This window comes from Oryzias latipes, chromosome 23, assembly GCF_053564925.1.
Source record: "Oryzias latipes strain Hd-rR chromosome 23, Olatipes_Hd-rR_3.1".
NCBI lineage: Eukaryota > Metazoa > Chordata > Actinopteri > Beloniformes > Adrianichthyidae > Oryzias > Oryzias latipes.
In genome coordinates, this window is record NC_136259.1 from 12,035,595 (window position 1) to 12,057,211 (window position 21,617).

At 42.4% G+C, this 21,617-nt stretch overlaps 1 protein-coding gene across 11 annotated transcripts in view; it reads right to left on the bottom strand.

Annotated features, from left to right (window-relative positions):
* Positions 1 to 5,885: 5,885 nt before the first annotated feature.
* The window catches only part of osbpl8 (oxysterol binding protein-like 8), a 101,439-nt gene continuing 85,707 nt past the window's right edge, over positions 5,886 to 21,617 (bottom strand). For 8 of the 11 annotated variants that reach the window (XM_078941649.1, XM_023952606.2, XM_078941648.1 and 5 more), the window contains 7 exons: positions 20,409 to 20,498; positions 13,529 to 13,665; positions 13,273 to 13,458; positions 12,668 to 12,821; positions 11,699 to 11,801; positions 9,127 to 9,232; positions 5,886 to 9,054 (listed from right to left, as the gene is read on the bottom strand). In XM_078941649.1, the coding sequence (XP_078797775.1) occupies positions 8,922 to 9,054; positions 9,127 to 9,232; positions 11,699 to 11,801; positions 12,668 to 12,821; positions 13,273 to 13,458; positions 13,529 to 13,665; positions 20,409 to 20,498 (909 nt within the window). In that variant the 3' untranslated portion in view covers positions 5,886 to 8,921. The remainder of the gene's footprint in view (positions 9,055 to 9,126; positions 9,233 to 11,698; positions 11,802 to 12,667; positions 12,822 to 13,272; positions 13,459 to 13,528; positions 13,666 to 20,408; positions 20,499 to 21,617) is intronic. The other 3 variants (XM_023952609.2, XM_078941653.1, XM_078941652.1) reach the window with 1 other exon arrangement.

The following is a 21,617-nucleotide window of genomic DNA, read 5'->3' on the forward strand; positions in this document are numbered from 1 at the left end:
CACATAATCTCAGAGCTATGTTCACAGTTACTTTGCATGTTCAAGCAACCACTTTCTATGAAAAGTCTATGTAAACATGCGTTTCGGGCTTCTATGTTAAAAACTCTTGCATTCATGCGTCGTTACGTGTTTCTACGATTGTTTTGAGGCTCTACATAGAGTTGTGAAAGAAAAAGCCTTTATAAATAATAATAATGGATTCAATTTTTCTGCGCTTTTCCAGACGCTCAAAGCGCTTACATTGTGGCCATTATTCATTCACTCCTCATTCATACTTGGTGATGGTAAGCTACGGTTGTAGCCACAGCTGCCCTGGGGCAGACTGACAGAGGCGTGGCTGCCATTTCGCGCCTACGGCCCCTCTGACCATCACTGGGATCATACATGCACATTCACACACCAGAGGAGCCACACTGGAGGCAAGGAGGGTGAAGTGTCTTGCCCAAGGACACAACGACATTTGGCTGGTGGGAGCGGGGAATCGAGCCGCCAACCCTTCGATCATTGGACGACCCGCTCAACCACCTGAGCCACTGTCGCCCCCTTACACCAGATGTACACTGCTCCGACATTTCACATCAAGCCTTTTTCATCTGTGAGAACATACACTACACTAGAACATACACTAGAAGAAGAAGCCCCTCCCTGCTTGACCAGTGTGAATGCTATGGGCTAAAAGCACGTTCTTGAATGCGTGTCTTGATTTGCATAAATGTTTGTTTTGCTGCTCCACAGCCATTTAGAATAATTAGCTGAAACCATTTGGATTATAAGGGGTGTTTTCCTTCTTCTTGGTAGTTTAGTTACTGTTAAAAAAAAAACTGGATTTCTTTTGTAGTTTGAACCAGCTGAGGTCCAAATCCCATGTGTTTGTTCAGAGGAGGAGGTGTGAATGGAGTTAAATATTGGGAAATCTTTGAAAATAACCCCCATTTTGCTCTAATCAGACTCACACTGGTCACTGCACCACAGCTGCTCAGTTACAGGAGCAAACACATCAAACCGGATTGGAAGAAACTTTCAGCTAAAGTGCAGCTGTTGCGAAATCTGAACAGGCCGGGTGGTGTGGATGGCCCACATGAAGCCATCTTTGGTTTCTATGGTGATGCTCAGCCAAATGACGGAAATCTGAGATGGGACCAGGGAGTCTATATGTGCAGCAAGGAGGTGAAAGCAGAGGCTATAAGGAAAACATCTGCATGACACGTGCCCCCCATTCGCCTCAGGGCGGATAACTCCATCCAGCTGATGGAGCTGTGGACAGAAGAGGAGGCACAGCAGCATTAGGATTTGCATGTAGGATGATCAAAAGGAGAAGGCTGCTGTGAGGGCTTCCCTGCATTAATTGCTGCCTAAAAATAGCCATGGCTCTTCCGACATGGTCTGTTGTTTGGTATTGCAGACTGTTCAGAGGAGCAGATCCAGTGTCTGTGGGCTTGTGCAGGCTGCACAAGCCACAGAAAAAAATCATAATAAAAAGCTGGCAAATCGCTGGGCTAATCCGTCCATGAATGAGAGCGGCTCGCTGCAGCAGTTCTTTTATGCTCAGTCGATTCCACTGGGGATCAACACAAAGCTGAGCCAGCAGCCAGCCTCACCTCCACAGCCCCACTGCACTGCAAGCACTGCAGATCGCCTCATTATGTGTCTGTTAACCCATCTAAGCCCACGGGCTAACACAGCTGGGTGACGTCACACAGCCTCTGGCGGCTGGGCCTGAGGTCCTCCACATAGAGACACAAGTCCTGCAGCGTCAGCCCTGCTGGGGTGTCGAGAAGCTCTTTGTTCCTTCAGTGAACCTCCTGCTTAGTGTTCTGACCTCTACAGAGGACACCGTCTAAATGTGACAGGAATACTTGCATGTCAGTGGCATGTCAGTGGGATCTCCAATCCCACTGACATGCCGACCAGTGAGGAAGCAGAGGCTGTGGATGCATGAGTGGTCCATCACCCAGCGCCTCAGGGGGGAATGAGGTTTTGGGGCTGTCTTGGATAAAACACCCTTGATACACGTGACAAAGTGGGGGCTTCATGAGAGTTTGCCCATCCATGTGCTTTGTATGTACATATGGTGAAAGCATTCAGTCTTGACCTTTACAATGTTCTGTGGGAGGCGCTCAGAGAATAAGGGGTCCGGGGCCCCCAACTGAGGCCTGCCAACTCTTTTTGGTGCATGTTGGACTCTAGTCAGAATACCAGACAGAACTTATTACCACCCAGGAGCCAGAGGGAGTCTGGTTTAGGGGGTCACTCAGGATTTCATCTCTGCTTTTTACAGATGATGCCGATCTGTTGGCTTCAGTAAAACGGCCCCTTCAATGTGAATTAGGACAATTCACAGTCAAGTATGAAGCAACTGGAAAAAGAATGAGCATTTCCAAGTCAGAGGCCATGGTGCTTGACCATTGACTGTTTATTTCGAACTGGACTGAGCGTGTGTGACAACACCTGTAGAAAATGCCTCACCGAAAGCGGGCATCACAGACTTTTATTGAGGCATCTGATTGGTCAGTTTACAACTGTAATAAACTACAGAAAAAAACTACAGAAAAAAATAAGAAAAAAAGAGGATTATCAAGATGTTAAAAAGAAGGTATCTAATCAAATTCTAAACAATAGAATGACTGAGTAACTGTTGTTCTTTTCTCTATAAAAGTCTTAAGGATTCTGGATTCTTGGAGTCAGCAGGTTGGAAGAATCACTCAGTCCAGTTCTCATATACTGTCAATGATCTTGACCTACGACGAAAGGGGGTTTACCCTTTCCACGTGGGTGGAGAGGTCCTGATCCAAGTGAAGGAGTGGAAGAATGTTGGGGTCTTGCTCACTGGTGAAGGAAGGGTGGAGCGTGAGACTGACAGGTGGGTAGGTCTGTCTGCCTGTCACTTTGGGGGCGTGGCAGAAAGGATCAGATCCTGGATCCTTGCATCTTTAGTGATTTTTCTGTGCAGGTTGTCTCTGTGTTCTCTTGGCAAGGATAGGGTCTTCCCTTCCCCTCCTATTATCACCCCCTACCCCCCCTCTCTCTATCGTCCCTCTCTCTTCTTCCCCTCTTTCCTTTTCCGTCCGGTCCAACACCAAAGATTTTCAGACATGATTGAAATTAATAAAGTTTGGCCTCAATTACAAAAGGGGTTTATCCAGACATACCTTTGGTTTGTCTGAAGATTAATAACCCCTCTTGTTAAAGTAAAATCTGTCCAACACAAGAGGCCCTCAGCTCTCATCTGTCTGCCCAGCTGTTGGACAGGACAAGTTTAAAAAAAAAAAAAAAAAAAAAAAAAAAAAAAAAAAGGATAGGGTGAGGAGCTCGGCAACTTGTTTACTCCTCCATGGGGTCGATTATCTCCTCCAGGTGCCTTCTGTACTTCTTCCCTAAGGAAGAGCCAAAACAAACTGAATGAACTGCTGTATGTTTCTCAGTTAGTCTGGGAGCACCTGGAGGAGGTTTCTGTGGAGAAAAGAGGTCTGGACTTCTTTGCTTGATTTGCTGCTGCCACGATCTCGCTCCAATCAAGAACAAAATTTCTGAAAAAGTATAAAAGTTTGTTTTTTCTGAAAAAGCCAGAAATAGTTTAAGCTAAGACCTAAAAGATGAAGAAATGATTTAATAATATTTTTGATTTTGGAGTCAGAGGTGTCAAAAGTTATGATTTAAGGTTGTCTTTGTGTGCCTTTCCATCTGGTGACATGTGTTCATGAATGCACCATGGCAGCTTCTCAGCTGAGCTCTTCTTTATCACCAGGCTGCAGCATCTTTTTCCTAACAGCCTGTTGTCATGACGATGCAACAGAGGACAGGTCTTAGTAGGCCATGGATGAATTAAAACAAAAACAAAAAAAGACTTCTAAGCAGAATCTAAGTATTCTTTGTTCTGTTTGTCCTCATCATTTCTTCCATAAACGTCATCTTTGAGTTTTTGTTTCTGTCAAACGTCTCCTCCTTTCTCCTCCCGTCTCCTTGCGTCTGCCTCTCCAGCCTTGATGAAAGTGATGTCTGCTAGCAACAGCTCCCTCCCATCCATTCAGCACGCGGATCGGCCAACTATAATGTTGTGAAGAGGAGGAACTGGCTGTGATTGGAAGAACTGGAAAAGGGAGGAGGGCTCTGAAAGGTTATCAGCTGATCACAACGACTTTGCTAATCTTCAAAGATGTGTTTCTACAGAACCCTGAGCAGCATCCAGCTGACAGAAGAAACGGAGAAGAGCGAGTCCATAAAAGCTTTCTCCAAAAGAATCTGTATAAAAATACTTTTTATTAATCTCATCTGAATGAGTTTAAAAGTTTACACTATTCATATAAAAATCCCATATTGTACCAGATGGTTTTCCTTACAAATTTAGGCTTTGAAATTCCAGAATTGGGGAGACCCGTGTGTATGAAAACCTGATCAGTTTGTATTCACTTCCAGGTTGATTAACCCTTGTGCTATCTTAGGCACTTTAACATTGGGAGTTGGGTCATCTAGACCCCACAAGACAGTGTGCTGAACCTTTTTTCTTCAATGATTTGTAATCTTCACTGGTTTCCATGGATTACATGAAAACCTATTCACATTTATCCACCTTTATCATGGTAGGGAGAAGACGTCAATGCAAGGGTGGGGCCATAGGATAGCACAAGGGTTAAAGCAGAACCTAACATTAGCATTACAACCCATGTTTGCTGATCCAAAATATAACCTCCAATGTTTGACTTCATTATTTTTCTAAAACAAAAAGCATTTGGTGCAGATAATTAAACTTTGTTGTCACTGTCACACACCGTCATGTTGTTCTATAAAAGCTGCATTATTTGAAGAGACAGCTGAAGGAAGTAAACAAATAAACACAAAGACAAAATTATATATTTAATGGGATAAAAAGAAAAAAATTAAAAAATTTACAAAGAAAAATACTTCAATAAAATCAATATTAATTTTTTTTAAATAACTGAGTAAATGAAAAAAAAAACAATAGGAAAAAGGTTCATTTTTACCATGAACCCTCTTTGTCTTGGTGACTCTTTTGTTGTGTGCGTTTCAGAGTTTGCTCATAGATTTTACAAGTTACACCTTCATCCTCTAGTCGTCTTCGGTGTCAGACGTTCTGCTGTTACCTGAGAGGAACAGCAAGGACAACCCCTCTGCTTCATCACTGTATTTGGCTTAACAAGTGGAGTAAAGTATAGATAAAGCAGAGATGCTGCAGCTTTTTCCATTTATCCCTTGTGCAATATTATGGGGTCCAGATGACCCCACCCTTACATTGACGTGTAATCCCTACCACGACAAAGGTGGATAAAGGTGAAGAGGATTTCATGTAGTCCATGGACACCAGTGATCACAAATCATTGAAGAAAAAAGGTTCAGCGCACTGTCTTGTGGGGTCCAGATGACCCCACTCCCAATTTTAAAGTGCCTTTGATAGCACAAGGGTTAACAGTCCATCTTCTGATGGAAGTACAATCTGCCGTTTGTTAAAATGTTAAACTACTTCGACTGAATTAAAATAGAAAACTATTTTCAACTTTCATGCAGTTTTTATGAGATTCAGGAGTAAAACACTAAAATAAATTAAATATAGGGGTGCAGTGGGAGTGGGGGGTTTGGCTGTTTTACATTTTTGGGAGAATTATACTGAAGCTCTTATAATATTTTTCAACAAGCCAAAGAGTAAAAGAAAATCACAGTTCACTGTGAAAACTAACCAGCCCAGAACCAAGCTGGGAGAACATTGCCCTCTGATGCTGGAGGAGCGGCGTTACACTGAAAACAAACGCTTTGTTTACTTACCGGTAGTTACTTTTCAGGCAGAACATCAATTTTCATTAAATAATTATTCAGTCTATAATTAGATTATAATCTCCTTAAGTATGAAAATAACCAAATGCAAGACAGGAGAGTCAAAGTAATTTTGTTTTTATTCTGTTACATGACCATAAACTTCCAGGATGTGACAGTTGCCATGGAGACAGTAAATACGCTCTCTAATAAGAAACAGGCTTTTGTGTTTGTGTAACAAAGACTGAAGTCAAGTAAAACCAAAAAAGATTAAAATCTGAAAAAACATCAGGACGACAAAAGAGTGACCTAAAAACATAAAAAAAACATAAAAAAAGAGAAATAAATAAAAGGTGTAACTTTAGACAGTGAAGGACGCTCCTCTTCACAGAAAACAATGAAGGGAACTCTTCTTCTTGGGAGCAGTGCAGGAGGCTTATCTTCACAATGAAAGACACTGCTCCTCACACACACCGTAAAGGGTGTTCCTCTTCACAGATTCAATGAAAAGACGCTCCTCTTCACGCACAGTGGAAGCCGCTCCTCTTCACAGACACAATGAAGGGTGCTCCTTTTCTTACACGTTGGTGAGCAGGCTGCTTCTCTCTTCGTGAAGAGTTTGGGGACCCATGGGTGCATTACTATGCAAACGCTTAAGGAGAGAAGGTGGGGGGGGACTGGAAGAGGTGGCAACCTCTCAAAGGCGACATATGGCACGTCCACCTCTGCTCGGCCCTCGCCACCCACTCCCCCATCCATTCAGACTCTAGAAGGCACTGGTTGCTCTCCACACCCAAATGTCTGCACTCAATCATGAACATCTGACAGAAACACCAGAACAGGTGCACTCGGGCCAGCCGGGTAACTTCAGGGACAGCTGCCCTCCTCCCGACACTATCTGTCTTCATGGCTTAACACTCTGCTGACGGTGGAGGCAATCCCTTAAGTAAACATGGACAAGGCGGACTTCATGACAGGCAGAAATGAACACAAACCAGAGACAGTCCTTTTGAGAGTTAAGATCTGGAACTTCAAAAAACAGGAGGATGTTCTTTTGAGGGCTCCAACGTGATGCCTTCAATTGTTTCAATTACTGGGGTTCGCTCTGTCCTCAGACACTATCCTGATTTCTGATATCCAGGAATCCTCAGGAGATCCGAACTTTAATGTCTGAGCTAATCCCTCCGATAAAAGATGAAGGCACCAAACTGGAGCCACGCTGCGACCCAACAACGATGAGGCTTTGGCTCACCCGGAATATCCGTGACGAGAGTTTCCTGCTATTATTTTGCTCATCTAACTATAGATGGAAACCTAGAGGGCGTAGTTTGACCGGTGGCTGCTCTGGATATTTACACAGTGAAACCATCTCTACTCTACAGTTCAGCTGCTTCTTGTCCAACATTTGTAATGAGCGGCGAATAGAAAATCCCTACAAGTCTATATCTTCTTACAGGTAGATTATTGATTGAATTACACTAGTTTTCTGCCTAAAAATACAGGCTCAAATGCGCTGGAGGAGAAGAGCGGCGCTCTGAACTGGACCTGTTCTAGAGCGCCGCGGTCAGGCAGTGAAACAGGAAAGGTGGCGGTCTGGAGAGTCAGGTGGCTTCCTGATCCCGTCTGCAGCGGCAGTGAGCTGATGCAGTAACTTGGTAAAGTGGACAGTTCTTCACAGTGTCAACAATTCAATCCCCCAAAGATGGACACTTTAGACTTTGGTTAAGATGAAGACACTCGTCTGATTGAGGGCTATAACCCTGAGCCAGGACAGAAAGTCTCCACCCATGTAACATTTTCTGCTTTCAAAAAATCAAACATGCCAAGATAAGAACTGCTGCCAGTTTTTCTACTCTCCCCATCACTGAACTGTCTCCCTGACTTGTTGAATATACTAGAAGTCTCTATGGGGAATCAGGACGAAGGAGAGTTTCAGTTCTGGCAGCTTTCATGGACAAACCAAAGAAAAAGAGCAAAAATGATTGTTATGATTGGGAGAAGCGGACTTTTACCCACAAATCTGTTCGACGTCTGACCAAATGAACAGATGGTTTTGATCTTTTGGAGACACAATAGCCAAACAGGAAACATTTTACAGAGTTAGAATGACTGTATTTTGGAAAATACATTTAAAATGTTTACTTTTAAAACCAAATCTGCTAAAAGAACACGTACTACAACAAAATCAAAGTCTTTCAACCTGAGTGAAACATTTCCTGTTCATATGTTGTGTCTTCAATGAAATGTGAAGAATTTATTTTCATAGAAAACTTGGAAAGATGGAGAGTTCTGCTGCAGAAAGCTCATAAATCATTCAAACATCCAGGTTTATGTTGTTACTTTGGTGAATTTACCAGACAGCTGCAGAAATTGAAAGAATGGAGGCAAACTGAGGGTTTAGATCTGAGGCTGAAAACCAAAGCAGCTGTTGAAGGTCTCAGAAATGCCAGTATTTTCAATCCTGTCCCTCCAGTATGGCTGATTGGAAACACAGGGAAGCTGCTGCTGAATTTGGAAGATACGCTGGGAGGATCAGATTAACACGTTTAAGGAGGACAGTGCACTTGTGCCTTGGAACCAAACTGTAAAAAAGGCTACAGTTGAGACTACAATGTACAGCTGTGAGAGTCTGTGTCCGCCTCTCCCTCTGTTCTCCTCTCACGATGAAAGCTACAATCTAAGAACACAAAGATCCAAAAGCCGGACTGCTTTGATTTCTCCTCAGTATGCTGCCGTTGCTCCTCCTCCTCCTCCTTATGCTGCTGCTGCTCGGAGCGACCGTTCACAGAGGACCAGGGAAGTTAAATCACATTTAAAAAAACATGAAAAGGATTCTCACACTTCCGTCTTACAATCTGAGTGGTGCTCCTCTTTGGGAGTTAAAAGATTCCCTTTCGTTTGAGGTGAAATGATAACGGGCGACATTGCCCCGCTAAAAAGAAAAAAAAAAGAAAGGGAAGGCTTCCGTCTCAAATCTGCCGCCCTGCAGAGTTCAGAGGAGAGGTTCCTCAACTCCTCAATGTGGAATGAACTTGTGAGGAATAAATTAGCAGTTTTTTAAAAACACGCTTCACTTTCATGGGTTTCACATAGACAGAGAGGGCGGTCTTTCGTCCGTTGCCGTGAGCCGCTTCGCCTCTCTGCCAGCGTTCTGGCTGCTACTTGAAGACGTAGTTGATAACGACCTGAAGGATGATGAGGAAAGCTATGACCACGTAATCCCGCTGCTGCAAGAAGGAGCTGGCTTCCCCGCGGCCTGCTGCGGTCCGACTGCGCAGCACAGTGATGCTCCTGCAGACACACACAGGAAGGTCAGAATGGTGGCGTGCACAGGAAGTGCGAGCGTCTGAACACTTGTCTCACCTGTTTATGCTCTCCTGTGTCTGCTTTATAGATTCAATGGCACTTTGGAGCTCCCCAAGGTCTGCAGCCTTCTTCCTCAGGCGGATGGTGTGTTTGCTTTTGTGTCCTGGAAGGTCAGAAATGTAAAATATATTTTAACCACAAATGATGAAACACAAAGTTAGGAATTCCTAATCTGTACTGATTTAATAAAACAACAATTTTGGGTGATAATATTGCAGGATCTTTGTCTTTTTCTTATGAAAGAATCAAGTTATTTATTACTGCCAAAACCTGAATCTTAAAGTCAAAAGACCATCATTTGAAGAAAACTTCTCAGATATTTTATGTCCAGCAGGAACAATTATTATCAAGAAAGTCTTTTAATATTAAATTAATGTTAGTTTGAGAAAATATCTTAGAGATGTGATTTGTGTTTTCTTAAACTAAGACCATTTTTCTGACCCCGTTGGTATATGTTTCTTTGCCCATTTTTTTTTTTTTTTTTTTTTTTTAACCTTGTCCTGTCCAACAGCTGGGCAAACAGATGAGAGCTGAGGGCCTCTTGTGTTGGACATATTTTACTTTAACAAGAGGGGTTATTAATCTTCAGACAAACCAAAGGTATGTCTGAATAAACCCCTTTTGTAATTGAGGCCAAACTTTATTAATTTCAAACATGTTTGAAGATCTTTGGTGTTGGACCGGACGGAAAAGGAAAGAGGGGAAGAAGAGAGAGGGACGTTAGAGAGAGGGGGGGAAGGAGGGTGATAGTAGGAGGGGAAGGGGGATAAGACCATGAAGCAGCATAAAGCAACAAGTTTACTGGTTGTTAATCACCATGGTAAGGCTCAAATGCAGTACAAAAAGGGCGGAGCCTGTCCACACACACACCCAAGTGTCAAACACACCTGCTAGCTGCAAAAATGTCCATCTGTCGACATGTACACAAAACAGATAGTGCTCACACGCATACTTATGCCTTAAAACCAACTAGTGTGAAACATTTCAGTCATTCACTCACGCAAACCGCCAGTGCAAAGGTGAGCCAACACCCGTGCTCAGGTGAGTGCTCATGTTCTTCTAAAATGGATGGTGGAATGTGTAAAGAAGGAGGGAGAGTGCCCAGCCATCCCCACCCCAAGACCCCCACCGCAGCAGCAGCGGCAGCCGGAATCCCCCCCACGCCACACGGAAACCGGCAGGGAACAACCGCCGCCCGGGCGACCAAGCCCGCCACCCAGGCCAGGGCCAGCAGGACCGCCGCAAGGCCCCCAGAGCCAGAGAGCAGGGAGGCACGGAGGGAAAGAGAGGGCCGCCCCAGCCCAACCAGGAGAACAGCCCCCCCGCCGCGCCGGGAGAGCCCAACGCAGGGCCCCACCGGAGAGGGACGCCCACAGCCCCAGACGAGCACCCAACCACCACCCAGGAGTTCTGGGCATCCCCCCGCCCCAACCCCAGGTACGAGCCAGGACCCCCCAAGGGAGACCCGCTCCGCACTCCAGGCAGCCATCCGCCCGGCCCACGGTTGGTCCAGGGAGGAGCAAGGCAGGGGCCCGCCGCCCCCGCCCTGGAGGGGGGAACCCCGGGGAAAAAAGAGGGCCCACAAGGGGTGTTGTAAATATGGCCCGACCAGGCTCGGCCACAGTTGGAAATTTGGCGGGGCCCAGCGCTCAGGAGCAAGGACCAGAACCCACCCCCCAGGGACACCAACACCCCCGGCTCAGATGTAATGTGAACCCCCCCACCGCGCGGAGAGAGCACCGCCGGGCCCAGGAAGCCGGCACCCCGGGGACACGGCCGCCGTTGCAAAGGGGCCCGTACCCCCCACCAGGGAAGAGGCAGGGGACAGATGGTCCTAGGTCCCACCTTCCTTGCAAAATGTGTGTGCGTGTATGTGTGTTTAAGAGGGTGTGTGTGTGCATGTGTGTGTGTTTATGTTGGGATGTATATATTGAGGGGGGAGGGGTGTGTGTACTAAGGGGGGTGCAGTTAAAATTGGCGGGTAGGGCACTAAGGGGACATCTCCTGATTACTCAGTGATGTCCCCTCACCCCCCCCACCAAGGGGCCCTAAATGTCTAAGGTGCGGTTAAAATTGGCGGGTAGGGTGCTAGGAGGACATCTGCTGCTTGCTGGCAGTGATGTCCAAGCACCCCCCCTACCAAGGGCCCTACATGTCTAAGGTGCAAATAAAACCGAAAGAGGGGGGGGCCACTCCATACGGCAACCATAGGAGGGGGGCCACTGCCTAGTAAACCCCCCCCCCCAAGGCTCATCGCAGGCTAAGCCCCCCACCCCCTCACCCTATTATGAGGTTATATGAGGAAGGGGGTAAGTTGTAGTTAGTAAGTTTTCTTTGCCCATTTAAAGAAAAATCTGTCGATGGGGGAAGAATTTGTGACTTATGTCTAAACGGGCCGTTTTTGTTGTGGGACATAGATGTTCCTCTTACTTTCTGCTCATAAGGAAAGCTTATAAAAACCTTAGTTAGCATGAAGGAGCACAAAGGTTTCAGGTGTTTTAACTGCTTGTGTTTTGACTTTCACAGAAACAGCAGAAAGGGTTTTAGACGGATGGGGGTGGAGACTCACGCTCGCTGCCAGATGAGTCTTGGCGGTCGGGTTCGGGTGATGAGCAGCCGCTCTCCGGGCTCTTGGGCTGGTCGCTTTTGTGCTTTCTCTTAGGCACCGTCACCTGTTCACATTTACATTTAACAGGATTATTTAGAAAATGATTCATGAGTCAATTTTCAGTCTTAAGTTTCTACATAACTAATGATTAAAAACAAAAAAAAGATTTGCCGCTCTAGGACTCAGATTTCTTTCAAACCAACCAAATGAAGAGTTGCCTTCATCAGTTCCTCCAGAGGAGAACACAACAGTTCCTCAGATTACTAAGACACTAATTTACAGACAATTACAGAGGAGCGTTTCCATTAATTAGATGACTAACGGCTGTGAGTCGGTGTTTGTAAGACTTTAAATTAAAGGACTGGTTTGTTGATCCTTAAATAACAATACCATTCCAAAGAGCAAAACACTGGTTGGGTGGTAAAGAGTCTACTTTTTTACTTTCACTTCATTGATAAATTGGTTTTGACGAGAAGTCATTAGATAATTTGTATGTAACAAAAACAGCTTTTTAGCAGACAAGTTAGCGATTTTATTACCAAAAGCTGAAGAATCAATGTGATTGAATCTTTTCTTTTGAAGGTTAGACCAATACAAATGTATTTTTGTCTCATTTAGGACTTTGGTTTAAAAATGATGCACAACACAAACAGTGTTCGCTTCAGCCACAGACCACAGCAGCAAACGTTTCCATCACTTTGACACCAGCGTTAAAGGTGTGCACCACACAGCAGACCGACAGGAGAATGAAACAGAGGTTGCTGCAGAGGAGGGTGTAAATGAAAGACCGCTCAGAAAGCAAAGACAGAAGGAAACGGATGGAGGAACATGCAGAGATGCTGATGATGACAAAGTGAAGACGGTACAAAGGCGGCTGCGGCGGCAGCGGCGAAATGCTCTTTAAAAAGAGGGTTTTTTTGGTAAACCTACCTGGCACTTGCAATTTTCTCTGCGCGGCCCCTGGTTACTCAGACTAATTACACTGCCAGAACGTACCATGGGGGTGCGGTGCCGGACCTTGGTCTGGATGCAGCCGTCTTTCTCAAACTGGATCAGGTCGTTGAGAGGATCCCAGGGCCTGGTGCTGACGGGACAGAAGCATTGACATGGACCCAAACTGTTTTCAGAGTGTGTCACTGATCCTGTCATGAATTCTGACTTCTGATTTAGTCTCAATCCTCCAACATTTTTACACAGTCAACTCTACACAACACAGATCTTCCACCAGGTGGCGCCTAAACACTTGGAAATTATGTGACTTGGAGAAAAGCTTAAATCCCCACTCCAGTGAAAATGGTGTTTCTAACATGTTCTTGTAGTATTTTTCTAATGAGAAAAATAAGATTAAAACTGCATTTAAAATGCTTTGAAAATAGATCAGAAGATGATCAGAGTTGGGCTTTAACAAGATGAAGTGGACCTTTTTGTAAATCGCACAGAGAGTAAGGTTCTGTGCAGTCCTACTCAGATCTGTGACTCTGTTTGGGTCAGTGTGTTTGCCGTGTTCTGAACTGATGCTGCATCTTGGCACTCACTCAGCATATTTATAATGCCACTCTCCGGTAACAGGGTCCTGCTCGAACAGGGCGGGGACCCACTCCTCACATTTGGCTTTGCGCTCGCGGGCAGACTTCCTCTGAGCTTCCTCCAGGATGAACTTCTCGTTTGTGGCCTCCGTCTGGTCCTTGTTGTTGATGGCTCGGGTCACCTGCTGCCACAGCCTGATCCAGAAGCACACAGTCAGGTGGAGAAAGCAGCAGAAGCAGAAAGATCTCCGCTTTGGGAGCAAACCTTTCAGACTCAAACTCGCTCTGCTCCTCCAGTGGGACGGTACATCGAATCAGTCTGCTCTGCCTCAGCTCTGATGTGGGGTTCCAGAAAGTGTCCATTGTCCCGGTCTTCTTATCGTTGATGAAGATCTCACTGTCCTGTGAGAAAATACCAAAAACCAACTGAGCAGAAGTCTAGGGCCAAAACTCTATTGGGCAAGGCTGCTCTGCAAATCTGTGTATGCATTTATATACATATATGATAAATTTGATTGTTTATTGAATAAAATCAAATAACACAAAATCATCATTTGAAATGTTTTACTTAAATACACAGACCTATCATAAAAAAGCAGACTGTAAAGTAAACATTTCTTTCAAAATAATTTGGTAAATTTAGAGATTTCGATTAAATAAGGGATAATGCCCGAAGAGATTTCCATTAAGTAGATTAGGTTAGATTAGACTAGATAACTTTTTTTATCCCACGATGGGGAAATTCAATTATCCGCGGCAGCAAGGAGGACATTCAGAAACGACAGCAAAAAGGACATCAAAAATGACATTCAAATTAAGTAATGGATAACGCCAGACGAGATGTCAGTTGGGTAAGGGATAATGCCGGACGAGATGTCCATTATCAGACATTAACGTATAATGCGGAAGCCTAAAAAAGGGATGGTTGAATAAAATGCGTGAAATAATGGACACCACATTTATCCCCTTTATCCCGCTTTTCCTATGGTCACTTACAAAATAAATACAATTGTAATCAATTTTTTGTCATTTATGTGTAATTTTTTCGGTTTAAATTGCTAATTCACAAAAAGCAGACTATTTGATATGTTGTTATGGTAACGGCACTGACCTTGACTGCAGTGGCTAAGAAAAGCTATATGTGCTGGTTGTCACAATGGGTTAAATAGAGCTTGTTTTTGTCCAGCTTGTTTTTGTCCAGATGATGAAGCTAAAGTTTGTTTCAAAGAAGCCAAAGCAGTTATATAGAACACTTAAGCTATGCGACAAGAGCTTTTTTTAGCAGTGCGTTTTCACTGTGCATTATCACTTTTTAACACCCAACAGCCAATCAGAATCGAGTATTCACCTGGACCATGGTCCAGGTGAATACTCGAAAAATGTTCATTCTCCCACACCGCAAAGAAATGGTGACGATATAAGCCAAATATATTAAACTTCAACACCATATCAAAATATTAAACAGCACTGCTGCTAGAGACTAGACAAAAAAATAAGTAAAGGATCATTCACTTCGTAAGAACAATTACATCAAACCTATGTGCAAAAACGAGCAAATGTAATTTCTTAGTGAGCATAACATCGAACCTACAGTGGTGGACAAAATTGTTGGTACCCCTCAGTTAAAGAAAGAAAGTCCACAATGCTCACTGAAATGACTTGAAATGTTCAAAAGTAACAATAAATTAAAATTTATTGAAAATTAAGTAATCAAAATCAGCCATTACTTTTTAGTGGTTGATTAACAATTATTTAAAAAACAAACTAATGAAATAGGGCTGGAAAAAAATGATGGTACCCATAACTTAATATTTTGTTGCACAACCTTTTGAGGCAATCACTGCAATTAAATGGTTTTTGTATTTGTCAATGAGCCTTCTGCACCTGTCGACAGGTATTTTGGCCAACTCCTCATGAGCAAACTGTTCCAGTTGTCTTAGGTTTGACGGGTGTCTTCTTCAGCTCCTTCCACAGATGTTCAATGGGATTCAGATCTGGGCTCATAGAAGGCCACTTCAGAATAGTCCAACGCTTTTCTCTGAGCCATTATTGGAGGTTTCTGGCTGTGTGTTTTGGATCGTTGCCCTGTTGGAAGACCCATGACCTGCGACTGAGACTAAGCTTTCTGACACTAGGCAGCACATTTCTATCCAGAATGCCTTAATAATCTTGAGATTTCATTTTACCTTGCACAACTTCAACACCCTGTGCCATATGCAGCCCCAAAACAGAACTGAGCCTCCTCCATGTTTCACAGCAGGGACAGTATTCTTTTCATTGTATGCTTCATTTTTGAGTCTACGAACATAGAGCTGATGTGCGTTACCAAAAAGCTCCAGTTTTGTCTCATATGACCAAAGGACATTTTCCCAGAAGCTTTGTGGATTGTCAACATGCATTTTTGCAAATTCAAGTCTGGCTTTTTTATGATTTCCTTTCAACAGTGGTGTCCTCCTTGGTCATCTCCCATGAAATCCACTCTGGCTCAAACAACGACGAATGGTGCGATCTGACACTGATGTACCTTGATCTAGGAGTTCACCTTTAATGTCTTTGTAGGTTGTTCTGGGCTCTTTGGATACAGTTCCAACTATCTGTCTCCTCAATTTGTCATCAATTTTCCTCTTCCTGCCACGTCCAGGGAGGTTGTCTACTGTCTTGTGGGTCTTTAACTTCTGAATAATATGTGCCACTGTCGACACAGGAACTTCAAGCTGCTTAGAGATGGTTTTATAGCCTTTACCTTTATAATGTTTGCCTATAATTTTGTTTCTAATGTCCTGGGACAATTCTCTCCTTCATTTTCTGTTGTCCATGTTCAGTGTGGAACACACCTTTTGACCAAACAGCAACGTGACTATTTGTCTCCCTTTAAATAGGCAGACTGACTGATTATGGGTTTGAAAACAGCTGTGATGTCAATTAAAGGAGAAAAGGAGGATGATCTAGTCAGGGCACAGAAACAACAGTGCCGCAAAGCTGAGCGAAAGTGGCGCAAGTCAAAACTCCAGGTTCATTATGGAATGTATAAGGGGGAGTTGTACGCTTACAACCAGATTTTATGCAGAACAAGGGAAAGGTACTTCTCTGAAATCATTGAAAGTTGCAGCAGCAACTCTCGTATCCTGTTCACAACAGTAAAAAGATTAACTAACCCTCCAACCCAGCTACCAATAGAACTGGTTTGCACACCTAAATTTAATGAGTTTGCTGTATTTTTTAATGACAAGGTTCAGGGCATTAAAAAAGCCATCAACTCCACAACACATAACTATCCAACGGCCACCTACTCACTCTAAGCTGACTCACTTTGTACCTGTCACAGACCAAACTGTCCAAGAGACCATCACCCGTCTGAGCTCGTCTACATGCTGCCATGATGTGTTACCCACTAGATTTCTAAAGTCTGTCCTGAACAGTGTATTGCCACCAATTACTCAAATAGTTAACATGTCTCTTCAATCTGGAATATTTTCCGAGGCCTTAAAAACTGCAGTCATTAAACCCCTCCTGAAGAAGAGCGGTCTTGATCCCACTGTAGTGTATAATTACAGACCTATCTCTAATCTGCCATTTTTAGGAAAAGTCCTTGAAAAAGTTGTTTACCAACAGCTCACTGACTTTCTCTTATTAAACAAGTCATTTGATGTTTTCCAGTCAGGTTTTAGACCCCATCATAGCACAGAAACTGCTCTTATCAAGGTAACCAACGACATCCGCCTGAACACTTATGATGGCAAATTCTCTGTCTTAATCCTGCTAGACCTGAGTGCTGCCTTTGATACTGTTGATCATGGGATCCTTTTGCACAGACTCCAAGACTGAGTTGGCATCTCTGGATCTGCCCTAAGTTGGCTCAAGTCTTATCTAGAAGACAGGAAATACTTTGTTGAAATTGGGAGTTGTGTCTGAGACTACATGGCCTTGACTTGTGGTGTGCGCCAGGGATCGATCCTGGGACCCCTTCTGTTCAACCTCTACATGCTGCCACTAGGCCAGTTAATACGCAGTAATAACATAGCTTATCACAACTATGCAGATGATACTCAGATCTATGTGTCACTGACAACAGGTGAATATGGGCCGGTGGATTCACTCAGCCACTGCCTCCAACAGATCAGTGCGTGGATGCAGAACAACTTTCACCAGCTAAACTCAAACAAGACCTAAGTTATTATTTTTGGCCCACAGAAACAAAGAGAAAGTGTCAGCAGCTACCTTCATTCTCTGTCTCTTAAACCCTCAAATCAAGTCAGAAATCTAGGGGTAATCATGGACTCTGACCTGAACTTTAACAGCCATATCAAGTCAGTAACATCAGCGGCATTTTATCATCTGAAAAACATTGCCAAAATCAAAAACATAATGTCAAAGCCAGACCTGGAGATAATTATTCATGCATTTGTCTCCAGTAGGTAAGACTACTGTAACGGCCTGCTCACCGGCCTCTCCAAACGAGCTGTAAAACAGCTTCAGTACATCCAGAATGCTGCTGCTCGAGTCCTGACAGAAACCAGGAAGTATGATCACATTAGTCCTGTGTGCAGGTCTCTGCACTGGCTCCCTGTACCTCAAAGAATAAACTTCAAAGCAGCTCTGCTTGTGTACAAGTCTCTCCATGTTAGTGCCATATGAACCATCTCGTACTCTGAGGACCTCAGGGACCGGCCTCCTGTTGATTCCCAGAGTCAGAACTAAACAAGAGGAATCAGCGTTTCATTATATTCTGCATCTAAAATCTGGAACAGCCTCCCTGAAGTCGTAAGACAGGGGCCTCTTCTGTGTTCATGTTCAAATCTAGACTTAAAACATTTCTGTTTAGCCGTGTATAAGACTGAAAGGTCCTATCTGCACTTTTCTTTGCTTTCCTTCCTTTCTTTTTAAATCAATTTTCAAATTTTTTCTTTTCTTTTCTTTTAAAGTAAATTTTACGTTGATTATTTCTATGATGTATTGTTATTTTAATGCATTTTTCTGTTTTGTGAAGCACCTTGAATTACTTTGTGTACGAATTGTGCTATACAAATAAACTTGCCTTGCCTTGCCTTAAAGGACATACCTGAGTTCATCATGACCCCCTGGGCAATTAGTTCTCAGTCTTTTATGGAGGTTCCATCATTTTTGTCCAGCCCCATTTCATTAATTTGTTTTTATAAATAATTATGTTTATCAGTAACTAACTCAAAAGTAATGGCTTATTTTGATTATTTAATTTTCAGTAAATTTTTATTTATTGTTATATATATATACATAAATAATATATATATATATATATATATATATATATATATATATATATATATATATATATATATATATTAAGTGAATGACTTCAATTGGTAACAAGTAATTGGGTTAGATTTATTCAACCTAATTTCTTATGTCTATGTTTAACTCAATAATTGCTTATATCAACTCAAATTTCCATATTTATCTTACTGAATGTAATTTTACTCCAATTTGATTACCGTATTTTCCGGACTATAAGTCGCACTTTTTTTCATAGTTTGGCAAGGGGTGCGACTTATACTCCGCAGCGACTTATATTAGAAATAAATTGAAATAAATACATTGTTAACCCTCCTGTTATGTTCATTTGTGAGGAACAGAGATGATGTTCCTGGGTCAATTTGATGTATGAGGTATGTTAAGTGTTAAGAGTATGTGACTCAGAGAATCAGCAAACTTTTTTTTACAGTTAGATCTTGAAGGCTAACAACATAATATTCTATTTTCCAATGATTTCATAGATTCAGAAATGCAATAAAAGTGAAAACTGTTTCTACAAATACAGGATGAAAACAGAGTATTAGTTAGCCAATGATGCTTCATGAAAGGAATAAATAAATAAGTTTGAGAAAAAATTACTGTGAAATTATTAGATAAACAGTCTGCTATGATTGTGTCATATAAGGTTGTGAAAGTTAAAATGCGACTTATAGTCCAGTGCGACTTATCTGTGTTTTTTTCTACTTTATAATGCATTTTTGGGCTGGTGCGACTTATACTCCGGTGCGACTTATAGTCTGGAAAATACGGTAAATGTTTTTCCATATTAATTTATTATACTTCCTGAACTTTCATATGTCTAAGTTTGAGGCTGCAGATATTCTCATTTGTATAACATTAAAATGAATAATGCAGAATTGATTTACATTATATATCATGCATTCTGTTATCATGACTGACTTTAACTTCAATTCTTGTAACTATGTGAGGCACTAGTAGTGCTAAACAAACTCATCATTCCCTCCCTCTCACTCACTTACTAATTGTGCAGAAAGAATTAAACATAGCAGGATAAATAACTCGGCAAAACACAGTAAATCAGCTGAACAACTAAATACATTTGGTCAAGAACCCACACTTAAACCTAAATCCGTCCTGACAGGCAAAGGGAATGGTATCCCACAATTCCTTGCGCTGCCAATCTAACAGGAGCACAAAGGTTACACCTACTCAATTGAATAAATTTGAATGAAAGTAAAATAACTGTCTGATAACTACGTGTTATTTTTAAGTTGACTGAACTCAAAAAAATTATTTATCCTAACCGTGGCGTTTAAGTTAGTCACATACAGTGACTAAGGTATCAGAGGATGATCGGTTGGCTGTACTTTATCGTAAGGATGATAGGCTGAAGGCAGTTGTTTTTGAAATATTTATACTTTTTTTTTTGTTATTGGGCAAACCTACATCTGCAGATACAGCTGGAAAAGTGGACGTATGCCGGTTTAAACGTTGTTGGAAGCTTCGTTTTCTGTCTGACCGGGTACTTTTGTCCCCGTTTTTCCAGTCAAAAGATTTTATTACCTAGCGACTTCAATTTACAGTTTTTAAAAACTATTGGGGAAATTTTTCCCAACATGTTTTTCTTTTTGCTGGTTCAGTTCTTTCTTAAACAACATAAATGTTTCCACTTTTACAGCAGAAATATAAATATTTATAATATCTTTTCATGAACTAGTCATTTTATATTTGTACTCTTTTTGAAAATGGACTGAAATATGACCTTATTTTGAAAGAGCATCCATTAGTTCATATTTTACATATTGTTTTTCAGACTAAACACTGAGATCAGATGATGTATTTCACTAATCCTGACTGCAGTGCTGGATGAAAACCACGTGAGCAGTTCTTCTTACCCAGTGTCCTTCCAGAGTCGCCAGCACTTCCTTTCCGAGCTTTATCTTCCCGGAGATCTGATTGACACAGTCACTGCTTCCCAGAAACGGCTGAGGGAAAGAGCAGACGGGAAAAGGAGAGGAGGAAGAGGAAACAGGGACGGAAGTTGAAGGATATTAGAAGAGGTGTAAAAGCAGGGAGGAAAAATACCAGGAGAGCAACAGAAAGAGCCAGAAACGGTAAAGAAGAAGAAAAAATATTTTTACACTTCTTTTCTCAGCCATTTCAGAATAAAAGTCGGGGTTTCTTTGCTTCTACTGGTTTGTTCAAAGTAAATAGATTTTTATAAAGGAAGGTGGGACGCTGCTGAAGCCTGTTAATGCGCTTCAAACCGCAGTAGCTATCATGAAGTAAATATGTGTGGGTGTGTGAGAGGGGGGGATCCTCTGATGGACACAAACCAGTCTGCTTTGGACAACAGCTGGAGATTTAACATACCTGCCGCTACAGTTTGAGAAGGGACAGAGAGGATGATGGGAATCAGGAATAGTTTTGGTGGGGGCAGGAGTGGAATGGTGGTGGGGGGTGTACAGGAGATAAATAGAGTTTTTATTTCTGATGAGTTAAACAGGGTTTGTACACTTTTTTAGCAATGGTTTCCACAACTTTTCCATAACCTTTCACAGAATTTCCAAAACCAAGAAAACACATTTCAATCAGACCAATGTAGTCGGTGCTGCTAAATCAAACCAAGACACATTAATTCATCCAAGTTTGTCTGCCTTGCCATTACAATTGCAGCCACCGTATCAACGGCTGTTTCTGTTGGTGTGGAGGAAACTGCAGTAACGTATGAAAGCTTCAAGCGTCCAGCATTCAATTAAAACAACAAAACAAAAAACATGGGTGATCTTTGTTCTCATTTTTTTTCGTGATCCTAGTTTTTTCTAATATTTTTTAGAACTCTTTGATTGTTGAGTCAGGACAAAAAACTTTCAGAAAAACTTAATCTGTTCTATTTACTGTTCAAAAATTGTTTCGTTTTTCATGATATTTATTATTTTATACATTTTTAACCACCAGCTTAAAATTGATATAAATGTTTGCACAATTGTAAAGACTTAATGTTTTTCAATGCTGGTGACTATTGTGACTAATACTGAGGACAAGCATAATAACATTGGGCGCCTGATCACAAGTCATTCATTTGAGCAAATTAAGTGGCAAAT